The sequence below is a fragment of the Pholcus phalangioides genome, unplaced genomic scaffold (genome assembly GCF_987345545.1).
Source record: "Pholcus phalangioides strain wild (caught in Gottingen) unplaced genomic scaffold, Ppha-v1.0 ptg000016l_1, whole genome shotgun sequence".
NCBI classification, from domain to species: domain Eukaryota; kingdom Metazoa; phylum Arthropoda; class Arachnida; order Araneae; family Pholcidae; genus Pholcus; species Pholcus phalangioides.
This window is the reverse complement of record NW_028301609.1, coordinates 7280434-7298897: the sequence shown is the minus strand read 5'-3', so window position 1 is coordinate 7298897 and position 18464 is coordinate 7280434. Positions and strand designations below refer to the sequence as shown.

Sequence of the window (18464 nt, the reverse complement as noted above, 5' to 3'; positions counted from 1 at the left end):
GGCGGGTCGCAGCAGCCTGCTGCGGCGAGGGAGCGAGCGGGAAGCGGATATATCCGCGGCGCAAGCGAAGCGCGCCGCGTTACTTGTTGGTCGATTTTCTTGCTTGATTGGTTCAAGCAAGATGGTCATTCATGGTTTTTCCCCCGCCCTTCGGGCTTGGGGCACAGCTCCCTGGGGGTCGCCCTGGGTAAATATTGACTTTGTTCCAACAGCACCAAGAGATCTGTAATTCAGTAAGGATGAAACCCGACGAAAGGAAAGTACCGACAGTCCAAAGAACCGGCTGCGGGTAGTAATATACTGCGGCGGGATATGCTCCAAAAAAGTTCCAGTTTTATATAGAAAGATACGGGGCAGGCACGCGCCGTATGAAGCGCCGGCTACAGGTCACGCTAAAAGTAATACATGTGTTTACACCTTTCTTGGTCATTGGTTCTTAATGATAATACATACTATTACTTAATTCCATTGCGGTAAGCCGCTGCATTTATTACATTGGATTATCGTTATTGACAATATTTACAGGAAGGGGTATAATTTTTTTATGATGTTACAAATAAATATATATAAATACCATAACCATATAATAAATGCGGATAAATAAATATACATGAATAATACGTTCATAATGTAAGTACATATAAATAAGAGGTCAGTATAAGAAATACATTCATAAAATAACAACTCACAAATAATAATATACAAAGTGTCAAAAAGAACACCAATAGCAGTCCTTCCCATTGTCAGTTAGTATGTTGTCTTCATCATCTGAAAGACAATCCGATATTCCACGTTTTGCGACTGGCTTGAACTTTTCAATGTATTCGCTTTCAGCGGTAGGGGTGTCAATATACCGCAAACTCAAAGGAACTGCTCCAAAACTTTTACGACGTCTTCAAGGAATATTTGAATCCTCTCACCCACAGATGGCAGAGTCGAGTTCGTCTGTAGTAAAAGACAGCCATCAACCCTGGGTAAATCAGTGCGTGAATGCTTCAGACTCTTCTTCAGGAGTTTGTTTTGGTTCTCCAAATCATTTATAGTGTTCGTCTTATCGTCTTTCGAAACGAATTCGCCTTTTCGGCGATTCGTCCGTTTGTGCTGTGCATTTAAGAAAAGGTTCTCTACTCCCATATATTGTCGTGCAGAGTCGGAGCAAATAATGCTGGTTGACTCGTGACAATATTTTTTGATGTACGGCCACAGATCTCTTTTGCTCTTCCCATTTACACGGAAGAAGAGACCTTCCTTATCTTCTCTGCAATACATTCCAAACACAGTTACTGTCATTGCCTCGCTTATCCGTCCTTTCCGATATTTTCTTTTCACCACGAACATTTCATCGACTGATATTGTTTTCCCAGGTCCTCCGAGTTGACGGGTATTGTTAGATGCTATGACTTCACATACTTCCCGACAATAGTTGTAATAACCAGTAATAGTTTCACTTGAAAGGGTACTCTCTTTCCTGTCCCGACGCCAACAGTCTATGTGATCGTGAAGAAATGTCACTGGCCATTGCATGACGAAACCGAACATTATAGCTAGGATGTCACGAAACGGTATCTTCGTACCATGGGGAAAACGTGTTTTTCAAAGGGTTAACTGTACCACAGCATTGCTGCTCGAGCATATACATCTCCAACCAGCTTTTTCAGTACCATCCGAACGACTTCTCATATTGTGACCACATTCCGGACAGTTCATCGGTTTCGATCGTGGAGGTAGCAAGCCAACGTCGGTCAAGAATTTCATGGCGTCTTCTTCCGATGAAAGCATCTTCATCATGGTGAAGATGCTGAAATTGATAAGGAAGGGATGCATGATTATCAACGTTAAACAGCTCCGAACATGAAACACGAATGCAAATAACGAGCAACACACGAAACCAAAAACATAAGTATATGGCTTTGTAAAAACCTCCATGAAGGCTTCAATATCGTCTGCCGTGAAATTCGAACACATTGAATAATACAATTTTATAATTATTATAATAATTAATAAAATATTAATTATAATAAACCATTTCCATTTATGTAATAAATAAGCTAATTAATAAATGAATTATTTAATAATTACTAATTTAATTACTAATTTTTTACTATAACAATTATAATTAATAACTACAATAACTTATACTTACTATAATTACTGACTATAAATAAAATATAACATATATAGGTTATATACATAAAAATAATTATCATTTGATAATTACTATTTTTTACCATAACAATTATAATTAATAACTATAATAACTTATAATTACTATAATTACTGACTATAAATATAACATAGGTTATATACATCAAAATAATAATTATTATTATATAAATTTGTATACGTATTATTATATTAATTTGTATATTTCTTATTATTAGCATAAATTATTGATTATAATTGTTAATAATAACATTTGTTAATAAATATAAATTATTATTATTAATCTGACACTTATAATAAATCAATTTCAATTCATTAGTTCTCATTTAATTGTAAAATCGACGACTTTTGCTGCATTTTCGTGACGTCACATGGAGCTATTCTAACCAATACCTTCTAAAGCAGAAGGTGCTTGCTCTAGAAGGTGTTGTTCTAACACAGCTACCACATATAAACAAGTATCACACATTGGCGAGAAAAAAATTTTGCCAAGTTGGCAGGAAACTCGATTACGGAAATATAGCCATATATCGGTAGCGCAGTATAAAAAATATTTGAGACTCACGACTAAATCACGTCCGATGTAACCATTTATAGGTGGTGGTGGATGGCAGGAAGAGTGTGACGACATCTTTTTATAAAAATATATTTTATTTAAAATGTATACGGCAGGACTACATAGTAAATAAATATATAAGAAACTTTCCTCTCTCAACAACAAGCGAGGCCATTCATCAGCGCGTTCGAAAACCAACTCCTGTGTCTCCATGACGACATTCCTCCTGTGGTCGGCTTTGACCGATTCCCCACAAGGGTTATGCACCTCAGCAGGTGACGAAACTGCCCTATTTTGGAAGAACATTTATCAATCAAGAAGAAAAGCGAGCGCCTGGTTGTAAGATACACTTACTATGACTTGAGTGACATGCGGCATAGTTTTAGAGCACTTCAGTAGCTCCCAGTGCGGTTCTACATCAATCTAGCTATCTGTGGCACATTCTCAGATTATTCAAGTGATCCACACAGTGCCGTCTTAACGCATGGGGCCCACCCGGGCACCTCAAGAGAAGAGGGGCCTCACAAAAATGAGATTCGGTTGAAATTTTCTAGAATTTACCAGGTAGGGCCTCAGAAAAACCATTTGGCCCGGTCGGTTGAAATTTTCTAGAACTTACCAGGTAGGGCCTCAGAAAAACCATTTGGCCCGGGGGCCCATGATGCTCTTAAGACGGCTCTGGATCCACGGAATATAATTACGAATCACTTGAGTGAAGCGTGACACAGTTCCAGATCAATTGGATCCATGAAACATTTAGAGATCACTAGAGTGGTTCTGTAGGGCACTTATCAATAGGGGGGGGGGGTGTGTTACTTCAAGTGCCCACAAACTATCGAAAAAAATTTCATATTTTCATAAAGGGTGGTTGATGACGTAAGCATTATCCAAACGCCCCCCCCCCCATCGATGCTGACGTTATATTTGAATGGCCCCAAACAGAAATCACAATGTTCTTTCAGAAAACATCGCCAACAACCCCGCTGCACCCTATTTTACATTCCCTTCTGCGTCACCCTGCTCTTCTCATGATATTCAAAAAACGAGATAGAAAAAAAACCGTTTTTTTTTCGGTTATTGGTGGATTTCCGTATTCGCGGTCACCCCAGGAACGTAACCCCCGCGAATACGGGGGGGGGGCGACTGCAGTTCAAATACTAGTTCGACACGCACGGAATCTGTTAACAAAAAAGATTCTTTCCGGTTTCTTTCCTGCTAATTTTCTGCTTCTCATAGCCGGCTCGTGGCGACACACGGAGTGTTTCCAAATTCGGACACTACCGATTACCCCGGAGAATCGGAAACCCCAAGAAATTTTTTCGTTAATCGTCCGAAACCTGGAAACTACAAAAAGTTGAAATTGGTGTTTTTAACCAATCAGAAACGACGCGGATTTCCAGAAATACGCATTGTCTTATGTGGTTTACCATTTATCGGTTTGATTTTTTTTGAAACGAGTCATCTAGAGTAGATGCAATACCAGGATGTAGTATGTGGCAGTGGTTGAGAAATTATCTCTTGTATTGCGCAGGCACTGGGAGTAGGGTGTCAGGGCAATACCTTCTAGAGTAGAAGGTAGTCTGCTCTAGAAGGTATTGGTCAGGGCCGCAACTAGATGCTTCGCCACCCGGGGCAAGAGCGCATTTTGACGCCTTGTAATGTTGAAGATTTCAGAATGAAATTTGCGCCCTCTCGAGTCTATCGCCAGGGGCACGAGTTCTCTTCTCCCCCCCCCCCCCCCCTATTGTGGCAAAAAGGGTGTTACTTTTTCTTCGTAGATATGACATTCGATTTTTGTAGGTGGCGATGGGCGGTACATTAGAATACATATCCTTTTCCCGAATTATATCGACCGTCGGTTTGTTTCGACCAAAACGAACCAAACCGTCTACACCGCAAGTAACTTTTCGGATGTTGAGAGCTGGATGAGGAATTGATCTCACAGTAAGTTGCTTGCGATTATCCGACGTTTGGGAGGAAGGGCGGGAATCCAAGGAATCCAAAGAGTGTCAAAAGGATGTAGGTAGGTTGGGAATGACTGGCGGAGAAATGCATCGCCAGCAATCACATCCTCAACCAGGGCTTGTTCGTCACAGGTTCGGGCCTTGCGATCGCCTTTTTATACAAGGTGTCCTATGTCGTAATTCGGCATTTATCTCATCGTAGAGAGGTATGGTTCCAGTTTAAAAAAATACTCAAAATGTGTTCAGTAATCACTCTGTACCAGTTTCAGGAGTGAAAATAGTGTCATAAAATAAAAAATTGTATATTTTTATACGGCCGTCATGTCCTTTAGCTTCCAATAAGAAAGTTATTGCCCCGACCTCTCCCGAGACCAACACGAAACATTCCACGTTTCTAAGTGCAATATTTACTAAGATATTTGAATTTCAAAAGAAGTGGAAGTTCCGAATCTCTCACCAATTACAGCTGTTAAGAGAAAATAATCGGCACCAATTTGCTGTCTAGAGAGAGAGAGAAAAAAAAAAAAGAACTACGCATGTTAGTTGTTCAATGGCTATAACAAGTCATTTGTTGTTCATCCTGCAAAGTTGGGAATATTTGACACAATGTTTTCATTCTAAGCCATCGATAAATACGTTAAGGCCATGTATGTACTTGCGCATGCACTCACACACGTTCTAACATGCAGGGCCACAACTGGGGGGGGGGGAGCAGGCGTGCCCCGGGCGATAGACCCGTGGGGGCGCAAATTTCATTCTGAATCCTCTCCTTCAACATTACAAGGGGGCGTCAAAATGCGCGCTTATCCCGGATGACCAAACATCTAGTTGCGGCTCTGCTGACATGTATTGAATCTTTAGAAATTCCGCAGAGGAATGTGTACAAGGTGCATGTACGGTTAAAAAGTAGTAGCAGTGCTAAAAGGGAGTCCAACAAACTGCATACATTATTTGAATTTGTTTGGTCAGGTACTGTATTCGGTCGCACAACAGCCATGGAAGTCTGAAATATATAACAAAACTAATTATTTAAAGAAAACGCATTTAATTTCTTGTTTTTTTTTTGTTTTACGATGTAAGATCGAATACACACAATTTCCAGCATCTTTTATGATGACAGCAGGACAAATTGTAAAAACAATGACGACAATGATGATTCATTCGGTATAAAAATCTAATGAAAGACGTTATCTTCGAAGACATCTATCTCACTAACATGAAAACAGCTGACATAACTCCGTACAGAAAGGAAAAACATTAAACATAAACTCACCTATGCGACAGCTGTTCCATAATCGAAAAAATATGAACACCTTTAAACATCACAATCTGCATTGAAATGAATGAAGTTGGAGGATCTGTGATTAGGCTTCAAAGCCAAAAACGATAGATAACGCTAGATTTGTCATTTCTTTTATTCTGAAGATGTTCTATAAACCAGTAACCTCAACCCTTTTTTAGCCCGTGCCCCACTTTTTCAAACTTTATTTTCTTCTCATGCCCCTCCCTCATCTTACTTAGGGGCCCCTACTTTCATGCAGGAGTGAGTCTATTTCTACTTACCGAATTTAATTTAATCAAGAACAAAAAGTTTATAAATAAGATCTATTGCTGTAACAGAAGACCAGGCACAGATCCAAATGCATGCCCGCTAACTAGATGCAAGATTAATTGCAGAAATCTTAATTTAAATGAAAAACTTTCAAGATACAAATAAAATTGAGATACAAAATTAAACGTGCAACTCAAGGTAATATGTTATAAAGTTAGAAAGTCTTGCCGCAGAGAGCAACAAACCTATAATGGTACAGATATTTAATCATTACACTTCGCTCATAGTTTGAGAAATAGATGGCTGCACTTAAAATTCATTCACAGTGCTATATATACACTCAGACTGTTAGGTATACAAGCACACTTCCAGCACAACTCATTCGTTAGTAAATTGCCCATGTAACTTGGTGTGAAAGAAAGAAAACACTGTGTATTATTCAGCAACACTCTGAGGAAGACTAAGAATATGAGATGAGCACCAGGATATCACAAAAATTCAATAAATCTGGGACATCATATAGCAGGGATTTTTTACCTTTCTAAGCCATGACAGAGAAATTAACAACATGATCAACTTCAGTCCTGTAAATCTGCTTTGTTTTCAAAATGAATGAAACTAGTGACACAATAAATTTTTAACCGGACTGTAAGTGGATTCGTATGACTCATTTCAAAAGCCTGTGCGACCCAAGTTTGTGTATATGACTCATATATAGGTTAAGAAACCCTGTCATACAGAACAAAAATGAAGATCTCGATCATGAGATTCGATCAAGCAAATTATTGGGTGAATCAAATTTTTAGAATATTAAAAAAACTGAATCTATCACTGAAAAAAATTTGAGTTGCTTGAAGTCAATCTTTCAGTTGATTTCTCACTCTCGTTCCCAAATATTTCAAAATGAGCAGTATGTATTACACTCACAAAAAACACTGTTATATAACACACTATTATATAAAGGATATCAAACCAGATACACAACGAAAATGCGAAATCGCTAACAAACAATAACATTTGTGACCGAGATTAATATAAAAATAATGCTTGCAAATTACATTGCAACAAATATACAAATTGAAGGAAAACATTAAAAAAATTAAAATGCAAAAAAAAAAAAAAAAAAAAAACTATCACAAACACATACAATAAAAAAAATCTAAAATTATAATATATCAAACATTCATATATATATATATATATATATATATATACGCAATAGAACTTTCTAAATATTGAAAACATAAAATAATATACGCAAGATATAGTACTGAGTATTGTTGTCTTAGTATCACACTAATGCTTGAATGCCCTCAAAATGAAAATAGCACACAATGTCGCGAAGAATACAATCAATGGTGGATACTTTGAGAAAGACCATCATAGTAAAGGTTTGGAATTAAATATCTAATCTTGTGGTAAAAAAATCAGTCTCATTCTTTATCAAACCACCAACATACACAGTATTCATAAACTGTTAAGACAAAAATTGATGCGATTGCATCCATCAAAACAAAAAATATTTGTGATGGAATCTATGGTAGCAATGCACAGATATTCTTTTCCTACAAATTTGACATTACTTGTACCAGGAGACTACAAGAGGGTGTGCCAATCTTTCATTCACCGATGTGAACTATGTAATGACACCCTTGGACGTCACGTTGAGCATTTATTTTGAGTCTTTCGCTGATTTGTACAGGGTTGTACAACTTATGATTTCATTGTCTGTTTGTTTTTTTTTCACTTTTGAAACTTTAGTTTGCACAATTCATTTTATGCTTTTCTGACACTCTCAGTAGATTGCGATGTTAATGTTAAAGGCTAAGAAAATTAATTTAGTAACAATCAATCATACTTAAATATCTCCCCATATTACAGTTGATCGATGAATAAATGACAAGTACATTACTAAAATCATGATGGAGATGTCTTGGTTTCTTGCAACAAGAGGTAGTAAAATAAATTCTCGACTCCATGCACATTTGAAGCATAACGTAACTGATACAACTCTAAAATTAAGTAGCCATATAATATACATAAACATAAAATAAAATCACTAAAAACTGATGCTTTCTACTACAGCGACGTATCTTAGCAAAAAATAAAATAAAAAATAAAAAAAATAAAATGCTTCAACAGCAATTGGTTTTAACTTCAGTTCTTTCCAAAATTCGCAGCTCTTCGAAGAGATGTTGGTTGTGTTGAGATTGAGATTTGACATCCTCCGAGATCAACTTTTTGGCAATGATTCGAAACATTTCTTCCATTCCATCGCCTACTCAAAGAAAAAGCACAGTTAAAGTGGATGAAATACACACTAAAAACTAAAGAAATAAGAACACAAGCATAGTGGTACCTTAGTTTATGAATTTAATTATTTTCTGAAAGTTTTTGGTGGTATTGTGAAAAACTGGTATACTAAAACTAAAAATTGTGGACATCTCTTTAGTTGGTTCTTCATGCCAACAGGAAACATATTTATGGGGGGGGGCGCCTAAGCAGGTTATATCCTTGGGCAGCAATTTTGGTACTATGTTGTTTAAAACGAATTACACTAGAATAGGAAAAGGGCAGAAACTTCTATGGCCCTCAGGCAGCAACACTATAAATTAGCCTCTGAAAACAATAATAATACAGTCGATAATGCTCATTAGAATAACAGAAATTACCCAAATGTTATCATTTGGGTATTGTTATCACTTTTGCAGAGAATGGAATGGGCCAATATCATATCATGGGGAAAAAACTGTTTATAATTATCAAGAATTTGGATTATGCTATCGTTTCTTTTCTATCGAAAGGTTTTTTTTTGTGCATTCGGAGGCTAAGGATTAGCCAAACTGTCTTTTCCCTGTAAGTTATCGTTATCAGGCTGCAAGACTATGTAGGAAGGTAGGTGTTCCCCCTCCCACCCTGTTAACAAATGTTTCTGTACTTAATGTTGTAATCAGTCCATAGTATTTGCTGTGATCCATGTATGTGTGGAGTTGCTTTTGCAATGGCATTCCTATAGTAGAGGCAGTTGTCAGTTTTAGTTTGCAGCAGTCAATTTTTTTTTTTCAGTTGACTAGATTCAAATTCCTTTTTCCGAGTGATTTTCTCAAGATATTTATGAAATGTACATTTCAAAAATTTCGTTAATTCATGATTACATTAGACAATTCCATTCTAACACCTTATGATGGTTAAATAACAAAAATGCAGGATTTCAGCTCAAAGGAAATAGAATAAAGAAGAATGGAATGAGTTTTTCTGAATATTTCGCAATCAATTATGTGGGGAAGAAAAACAGGGTTGCCCGTGATTACAAATACCCATTTGCACAAACAGGCCTTTTCCCACATATAGTTATCATTCACTTATTGTTAACGGAAACCCATGAAATTCAATGTGATCACATTAAGCGGCATGGACTGTACCAATATAAAGGCACATATTTATTGACAAGCCTATCATGTTTCTCTGGACCAGTTCTAAAACATATACAGATACACACAAGCTGATCACAATGATGTCCAACCTAGGAGAAAGAATTCCTTTGTGTTTGTGCGAAAAACTGACTCCCAATGGTCCAGTTTGAATGACTCAAGAGTGATTTGTTCATGGTTTACAACACCATACAAATATACAGGATTTTTTATAATTAAAATTCCACTTTGAAATGGCCGTAAAAGGAAAACTACTCGACAAAATGTTATCAAACTTGGTGATAGTTTACAGGAGGTCATGGGATTCAATTTTCTGAAGAAAAAAAAAAAAGAAGAGTTCAAAAACTCACCACTAGCGGGAAATGGTGCTGTATGCAATATTGTTAAACAAAATAAGACACGAAGACATCAGTTTAAAATGTTTTTAATCATTTCTAAAATGTGTTACAAAGCATGTTCAATGTGCCATCCACCATTTTCTGAAAGCAAGTTAAATCGCATTACTGCATTCGAACAGTAGTTCTTGGTATATCAGGAGGAATGTTACAGACATGTCGGTGTATCACATTTTTAAATTCTGCCAGATTGCTTATGCAGGGGTGGGAAGTGACTAAGTCCATTTCGGAGCAGCTTTGGAGCAGCAAAATTCAGGATTCGGAGCAGTTTTGGAGCAGCAAATTCGGGATTTGGAGCAGCAAAATATGGGATTTGGAGCAGATATTTATAAATTGGAACAGTGAAATTAACAAGAATATTTTCGTTAACCCTCAACCCTTTTCAAAATAAAACTGCATTGTCTTTTGTTATCAAACATCTTTTCGTCAGCTTGATTTTTGTTTTTGGTGTTTAAGGCTTTTGACACCTTGTTTGAAAGAGCGGCTATCATAAAATTTTTTGCACCCGTCTATTTAAGATGATTTTTGCTTACTGTGGGCACTATTTGCTGCCTTGAACAGCAGCACTTCAAATGAGCTAAAAAAATTTTATAAGTTTTTAATTTTTTTATACTTGGAAAGAAATTGTTGCAAAATGGGAGAGAATTTCGGAACAATCAACTCGATGTTTGGCGATTCAGCACTCATTATCTGGCGAGATTGGCGATCTGACACTCGCTATTTGGCGAGATTGACGATTTAACGCTCGTTATTTGGCGATATTGACGATTTAACGCTCGTTATTCGGCAACATTAGCGATTTAACGCTCGTTATTCGGCAAAATTAGCGATTTAACGCTCGTTATTCGGCAAAGTTTCTAAACTAACATTCGTAATTTGGCGGATATGCGCTTTTTACTCCCGGAATGAAATTTTTTTTTCACGAAACATCGGGATTTAACACAATGACAATCGACTACAGTAATTTCTGCTGCTTCCAGTGACGACTTTTTTTTCTTAAACGGAAACACTCGAATTTGCACTTTAAAGCTGAAAGGCATTGCAAGCCATCTCCAGTTCCACGATCACGGACAATATCGGGGTTTCGCGATGGTTAAGCCCGATCAGGGGCCGATAGTTTAAGTATAGTGGAATAAAACACGCTTTTCTCTCTCGTAAAGAAACGTTTCGTGGCTAGCAGGAACAAAATTTTTTTGGCGTCCTTTCCGAAATTCCGGACATACTGAAGCAAAATTCGCTATTTGGCGCAGAAAACTGCGAAAATACGCTATTGGAGCAGGATGGCGCAAGATATTAGTTTTGGCGCAGTGCGGCGCAATAGGCGCAGAGTTCCCACCCCTGCTTATGTTATCACCATAAACAGTGGCTTTGAGGTAATTCCATAGCCAAAAGTCACTGGGGTTGAGGTCTGGTAACCGGGGTGGCCATTTTAAACCAATGTCTTCATGTTTTATTTCGTTTAACAACATTACATACAGCACCATTTCCCACAGGTGATGAGTTTTTGAACATGGAAAAATTGAATCCCATAACCTCCTGCAAACTATTACCAAGTTTGATAACATTTTGTCCAGTTTTCCTTTTATGGTCATTTCAAAGTGGCACTTTAATTATACAGACCCTGTATTGCGAAAACCTATTTGCAAGGGGCTCTGCTCGACAATGCACACACCTCTCAAAACTTGATTATCATGGCGTATTTCACAAAGAACAAAATTAATTTCACCCAAAAAATTCAGAACACAATGACGATCACTGTCTGTGTATTTGAACTTTACCAACTGCATTCCCTCAAGAGTTTTTTAGGGTGAGTGAAATGAGCTTTTTTAGAAAGAAATGATGTCTCTCTCCACTATTCATGCAAAGTAAGAAACTAGAGATAAAGATGAACTAAAGAGAAAAAAAAAATTCGCATGCTTCCACTTCTCTTTCTTTCCAAACTTCATCTATGTTTGGTACCCATTTTTGTACTTTGTATGAATATTGGAGAGAGACATTACTCTTTATATGTCATACATCTGGGGTACCATTGTAGTCAAGAGCTATTAGCTGAGTCAGGAGGCTGCTCATGAGTCGTACCATACATCATACCGTTTAGCTTCATACAGTACTATCCAGAAATATAACTTTGGAGAGTAATTTCATTCCTTTTCAAAATTTTAAGGAGTAGTAAACAGAGGGGTATTTTTTTATCAGTGAGAAATAACTGAATTAAAACAAAAAACCAAAAAATTTGAAGTAGTTTCACTCCTCATCAGAATTTGGAGTAAAATTGAATTTTGATGTGTGAATCACGCATCAAGACGCATATTGGCCAACACTGGCGTCAGATATGCTTTAAGAGGAAGAAAATGCCAATATTCTGTAGCTTAATGTCAGCACTCACTCGGACAGCGAAGGAAGGGGTTGGTGGTGTGATTTCCTGCGGGGAAGCATGTTGATTTCCTTTTCTAACTTCATCTCTACTTGGTATCCAGTCTTTGGTATCTCCTCTACTTGGTATAATCTTTCTTATTTTGTATGAATATAGAGAGAGCGACATCACATTTCTCTCTATGGACTATTGTTATAAAGAGCTATTAGATGAGCTTAGGAGGTTGCCTGTTAGCTTCATATAGGCCTATGCTCAAAGGTAGTGATGGGCAAACTAGGGTCTGCTCAGAAGCTCTATCCAGCCTGCTGCAGATTTTAAAACAATAGCACAGAAATGTTCAATTTCAGTGTTTTAAAAAAACCCATTTAAGGGGGCGGGTTTCTTTTTTTTTTCGCAGTTGTAAAGGATATAGGATTGTCTCTCATTTGCAATGAAGTCTTCAGAAAATACAAATACAAATACAACGCCACAACAGGCAAATTGCCCAACGAGGTGGCTGACTTATGGATCCCCGAGCCATTTTTTGGAGGCCCTACCTACTACTGCTACACCACAAATGCACCCCCCCCCGCGAAACCCCCAAACGAACCCCCCCAACGAACCAGTACATGCGGGAATGTGCGTGTACGTGTAGTGCAACCTGACGTAAAGTTTGTTTCTGTGTAATGTTTGTTATGTGTAGTGCTGCCATCTGCCACCAGTTTTTCTAACAATGAGTGAAGTGTTATGATTGAATGATTTATCGTTGTAGGACTGCTGCTCTCTGTGGCGAGACTTTTTAACGGGGAGATCGGCTCGCATTTGCGCCTTGAAGTTGGGAACCACAGAAAACCAACTTCAGCCGACCACCACTGTGGGGTTCGAACCCGGATCCTCGCATCGTGAGTCCGTCACTATAACCACTCGACCACCACAGCGGCCACCACAGAATGTGACACATTCAGCCACTTCACGGGTGGGATGCAGTTTAGGCCCCTAAAAACGTTTGCCCATCACTGCTCTAAGGGAATAAAATATCAGTTCTCTGTAACTTAATGGTAGAACACTCACCCAAACTGCGAGAGGTTGGTGGTTCTGTTCCCTGTGTGGAGGCAAATTAATTTTCTTTCGGAACTTCATCTTCATCTCTACTCTGCATCCAAGCTTTCATACTTTGAATGATATTTTTCTTTTGAGGGTTTCAAGCTCAGAACTCAAATTTTTGCTTTCGTTCTCAGTGAATATTTTTTACTAATGTGCTGACAATGGCACACTGTGTTAGATGCAAAAAGATTATTGTGACATACGATCAGGGCCATCTTAAGAGCATCATGGTTCCCGGGGCCAAGTGGTTTTTCTGAGGCCCTACCTGGCTAATTGTAGAAAATTTCAAACAGATCTCACTTTTGGTAGTCAACTCCCCCCCCCCCCACCCGGGCCGTGCCAGGTGGAAACCCAAGCGTTAAGACGCCACTGGATACAATATGGAAACTCAGTACAAGTTTTGCCCAGTCTGGTCCCAGGTTCAAACCAGAGAAAGAATAACAGATAACAAGGTATTTTCTCCAACAAGCTTGATTTGACCACTGAGTGATGGCACCTTCATTTCCAACCCAACTTATTAATGGCAGTAAATTGCAGTACAGCGATATAGCTGAAGGTGGTGTGTGGTGAAGTAGTTGTAGCATATCAAAGTGCATGATAAGATGTGTCATTTTTTGTACTCACCTAACAAAACACAAATTTTTGAGTTATCAAGTTGTAATATTAAGGGGCAACAATATAGTCTTGACAATGAAGGATACGTAAATAATCAAACACTAGTGAGAACTATAGAAATCAAACACTACTAAGCGAAGAAACATATCATACCTGTTTTAGCTGAAGCATTGAAAACGATATCACAATCATGATGCTGAGCAAAGGCTGAGACTTTATCTTGATCAACGATACATTTCCTGTCATTCTTGTTTCCTACCAAGACTTTCAAGGCTGCAGGAATAAGATTTAAAAAAAAATTAGGATCTAGTATTTGCGTTCATTTCATGAGATATTTATGGCTAAATGACCAACAAAATATTAACAAAAAGTATATCCACCAGAGATATCTCCACAATATCATAGATTTATCAACGCCCATAAATCCAAACTCACCAGTATCAGCAAAGTCATCAGCGTCCTGAACCCAATTGGTTAGACTCGCTAAAGTATCTGGTTCATCCACACTGTACACCAACAGGCAAGCGTGAGAGTTACGGAAGTAATTCCTCGTCAGAGTGCGGAATTTTTCTGTGCCGACAGTATCCCACAAGACTAACTGAAAAAAACATTGAACAGACATTGTCAAACTTTATTTATGAACACAGATGAGAATGCTTTCCAGAAATGGATGAGAAGCTGTAATTCCAGTGTATTTTGTTGTTTGTGTCACACATTAGCCATTTTAGGTTCTCTGCCAAGTTAAATAAGACAGTCTTTTTGAGAAATTTCTAAAAATATATTAACCGTGTCTCCCTACAAGGAAAGGACTGACAGGGGATTCAGCTCAGAGTCCCGGGGTGAATTTCATCTCATTTTAGTTTTTTCGCACTATAAATGGAAGAAGCAGTAAACTCTGGCGTGGAGGCTCAGCCCTAATGCGGTGGGGGGGGGGGGGCATGATATTGATGATAATTATGTATGAAAGATCTTTGTATTGATCAGACCAAGTATGGTCAAGATAGTTTCTCACGCAAATTTAAATTGGAGAGAGAGAGAGAGAACTCTCCTTGAAATAATTTTTTTCTTTTACGGCCTCGCAAGATCAATCATGAATGAGGTAGCCCAGCGGTTTTCAACCTTTTTTTGACACGCAGAGCATAAGAAATTTGCAGTACATAATTTCTGTGGCGAAACCCTGATTGACTCGAGGAGCCCTTTTTTATGTATATAATTTTTATGGCGGGCCCCCTACAGACCTCTTTTTCTTATTTATCTATAAAATTTACTGATTTATTGTATTTTCCTTGAGTCACTGCGGAGCACCAGTTGAGAACCACTGAAGTAGCCTATAGCTCACAAGTAGGAAAGTTACTCCCATATTACCCTTGGATATATTGCCTCCCAGGCCTTGCTTCAATGGGGCTCATGTGTTAAGACACAGCACTGGTTTCTCAGTTAACGTTAACAGTACATACCACAGCCGCTGTGGTGGGTCAATACATTTATATTCCAGTAAGCAGCTGCATATCTTATACATTTTTATATTATTTATATTCGAGGGAAAGGGATCCATGACAAAGTAAAAGCGAAATCACATCTACTGATATAGCTGTAGCATTTTTATTTCGTTTCCTCTTATGTCTCATTCGTATATTCGCATGCAGGTATGTTAGTGATTGGACGAAACATTTTCTGTACTATTGCATTGTTGAACTTTGTGTCATTTTGCTTTATTGCATGGTGATTATTTTTTAGTGAATCAATAAATGATAGCAGGGCGCAGCTTCACGAGCCATTAGTATTATCAACTTGATGTACCTGAACCACATTTGATGAAATCGGAAAGAAAATGTAATTTTTTTTACAACGCTCCCCCCCTCCCATTATTAATAGTATTGACTGAGCAGGTTTAAAGCTCTAGTAGACAAAGAAGACAGGGCTAAGATTCCGTAAACAGGGTTGTGCCAAATTTTGCAATTTTTAATTTTGCCAAGGTTTTTGATCCTTAACAAAATAGATGTTTTTTGCTTACTCAACATCTTCAGTATCTTGAAAATCAAGATGCGTGACAAAAAAGAAATTCAGCATTTTTTTCCCGCAACTTAGAATATTGTGAGGAGGAATTCTAGAACCAAAGTATTGGCTACGAGATTCACTCCAACCCATTAGATTTGGGATTTGAATTCTTATTTTGGCAAACCCAATGCCAACCTAATTTCTTGGTTGAATTCTGTCAATAACTGAAGTGTTTTTTCGTCACAATGAATAAGAATGCTCTCATCCATAAAAAACTTAAAAAATTCCCAAACAAAGAATGTCTGATGGCAAACAGGGTTTCGGCCTAAATAAATGTCAATAATGATGAACAGGATAACGAGACTTAAGATGCTGGTGATAACAAAAATGAAAATGATGCTACCATAGATATATATACATATATAATATAGCATGTTAGCGCTTGAAACACATTATTGGCGGGTCCCAATGAAAAATTTTAATAATCAATAAGGTAATGAGGGTAATCAATTGGTGACAAAAAGTAATCGTCACATTTGGTGCAACCCCAGCTTATGGAATCTTTAGCCGAAGACAGCATAATCCAGTTGCAGCAGGCAGGCAGGCACAGAAAAATAAACTTGAAAACAAACGTTTCCAAGATGCCACATTTGGCGACTTTCTGAAGGGTATCTAAGGTCCATGACCCTTCATAAATTATCATTGTTGTCCCATCCCGTTATCATTTGTTGTCTTTAGCGTTGATAAGAAACACCAGGATGCAGTTCTGTAACTTGCACAGGACCCACTTGAAAGGGAGTCCAGAATAGGCAAATCTAGGGCCAGAAGAGACCTTAATGCAAATTTTTGCACAGGAATGGCCAGTTACGCCACTGCCAGGACGTGCTATTTCTAAGGACTTTGATCTAAGATTCTCCACTGGTAGGGCAACCTTGGGTCACGAGGGAGTGAGTAACATTATTTTTCACCAATCTTACCTGTGCCAGGATGCCCCCACCGTTAGAGTTTTCCGGGGGAGAAACTGGGCACATCAATGCTGGGGAAATATGTTGCTTAAAATGTGTGGTCGGCTGAAGTTGGTGTGGTCGGCTGAAGTTGGTTTTCTGTGGTTCCCAACTTCAAGGCGCAAATGCGAGCCGATCTCCCCGTTAAAAAGTCTCGCCACAGAGAGCAACAGTCCTACAACGGTAAATCATTCAACCATAACACTTCACTCATAGTTTGTAAAACTTGGGGCAGATGACAGCACCACACATAACAAGCATTACACAGAAACAAACTTTACGTCAGGTTGCACTACACGTACACGCACATTCCCGCATGTACCGATTCGTTGGGGGGTTCCGCGGGGGGGGGGGTGCATGTGTGGTGTAGCAGTAGTAGGTAGTTGGGCAGTTTGCCTGTTGTGGCGTTGTATTTGTATTTGTATGAAGCAGGGCACCAAAAAAAGACGGCCTTAGCGACTTTTCGTCCAGCTGTCCAACGTGTTTGGCGATGAAAAGGTCATCACAATCGCCAGTGGGGGGGTTTAATTATTTTCAATACTGTAACTGGGTCTGGGATGTTTTATTTGTAATCTCGAGTCCTTATTTACGTCATAATACTTTGTTATTGTTCGTCATTTTTTTATTTTTTAACAGCCATAGTGACTTTATCGCTATTTGGCGATTTTTTTTTCTTTTTGGCAAGAAACACGTCCGAAACCATGGCTCCTTTTCACTCTTGGTGACTTCTCGCCATGCTTTCGGGCGTCTTTGTCAGCGAAGAAAATAAATCGCCAATACATCGCCAAAAATGCGATTTTTTTTTTTTTATGCTTACCGTCACCGTGCTATTGTCGACGGTGATTGACTTGCTGTGATTGTCCGTCCCGATAGTGACTTGAGCGTGTTCCCGGAAAGAATTGTCTCTGAAACGATGAAATATCGATGTTTTCCCGACATTGTAGTCGCCTAATAGAATTACTTTGAAACAATAACTTGAGGTACGATCTTGGTTGTTTACACTCCTCGCCATTGCCGGACAGATCTGGACGGCCGGAACCGTTACTTTTTCCCTCTGTCGCCTGACTGAACTGAAACGCAAACAGCCAGACGGCCCTGAAACAGCAAAGGCTCGACTGATATTTCTAAATACCCTTGACCATTTTTTTAAAAAACGGGACATTTTATTGATGAACAACTCGCGTTAGATAACGAATTCCCGATTATAAAACTTCAAAAAAAATTTTTTAGTACACTTGAAAAGAATGAGCATTTTTGTTGAACGATAAGTTAGCCGAATACTGAGCAAAAAAAAAAAAAAAAAAATTGCCAAAACCATTCGGGTCATAT

The 18464-nt window shown here is 38.3% G+C and overlaps 1 protein-coding gene across 1 annotated transcript; it reads right to left on the bottom strand.

Moving 5' to 3' along the window:
- Positions 1-7986: 7986 nt before the first annotated feature.
- Positions 7987-18166, bottom strand: LOC149074966 (ras-related protein Rab-19-like). The gene is made up of 4 exons (XM_089245923.1): positions 17953-18166; positions 14569-14731; positions 14287-14406; positions 7987-8513 (listed from the first exon to the last, which is right to left on the bottom strand). Exons 1-4 carry the CDS (start codon positions 18145-18147, stop codon positions 8371-8373), a joined length of 621 nt encoding a protein of 206 aa, XP_089102049.1. The 5' UTR covers positions 18148-18166; the 3' UTR covers positions 7987-8370.
- Between the last annotated feature and the right edge of the window lie 298 nt (positions 18167-18464).

Bases quoted from the DNA above. Each gene is read 5' to 3' on its own strand.
- LOC149074966 (XM_089245923.1), bottom strand. From the start codon at position 18,147: ATGGCGAGGAGTGTAAACAACCAAGATCGTACCTCAAGTTATTGTTTC. The intron at 14,407-14,568 runs GTGAGTTTGGAT...TTATTCCTGCAG, and splicing joins TGATGACTTTGCTGATACTG to CCTTGAAAGTCTTGGTAGGA. The intron at 8,514-14,286 runs GTATGATATGTT...TTCTTTGAGTAG, and splicing joins CAATGCTTCAGCTAAAACAG to GCGATGGAATGGAAGAAATG.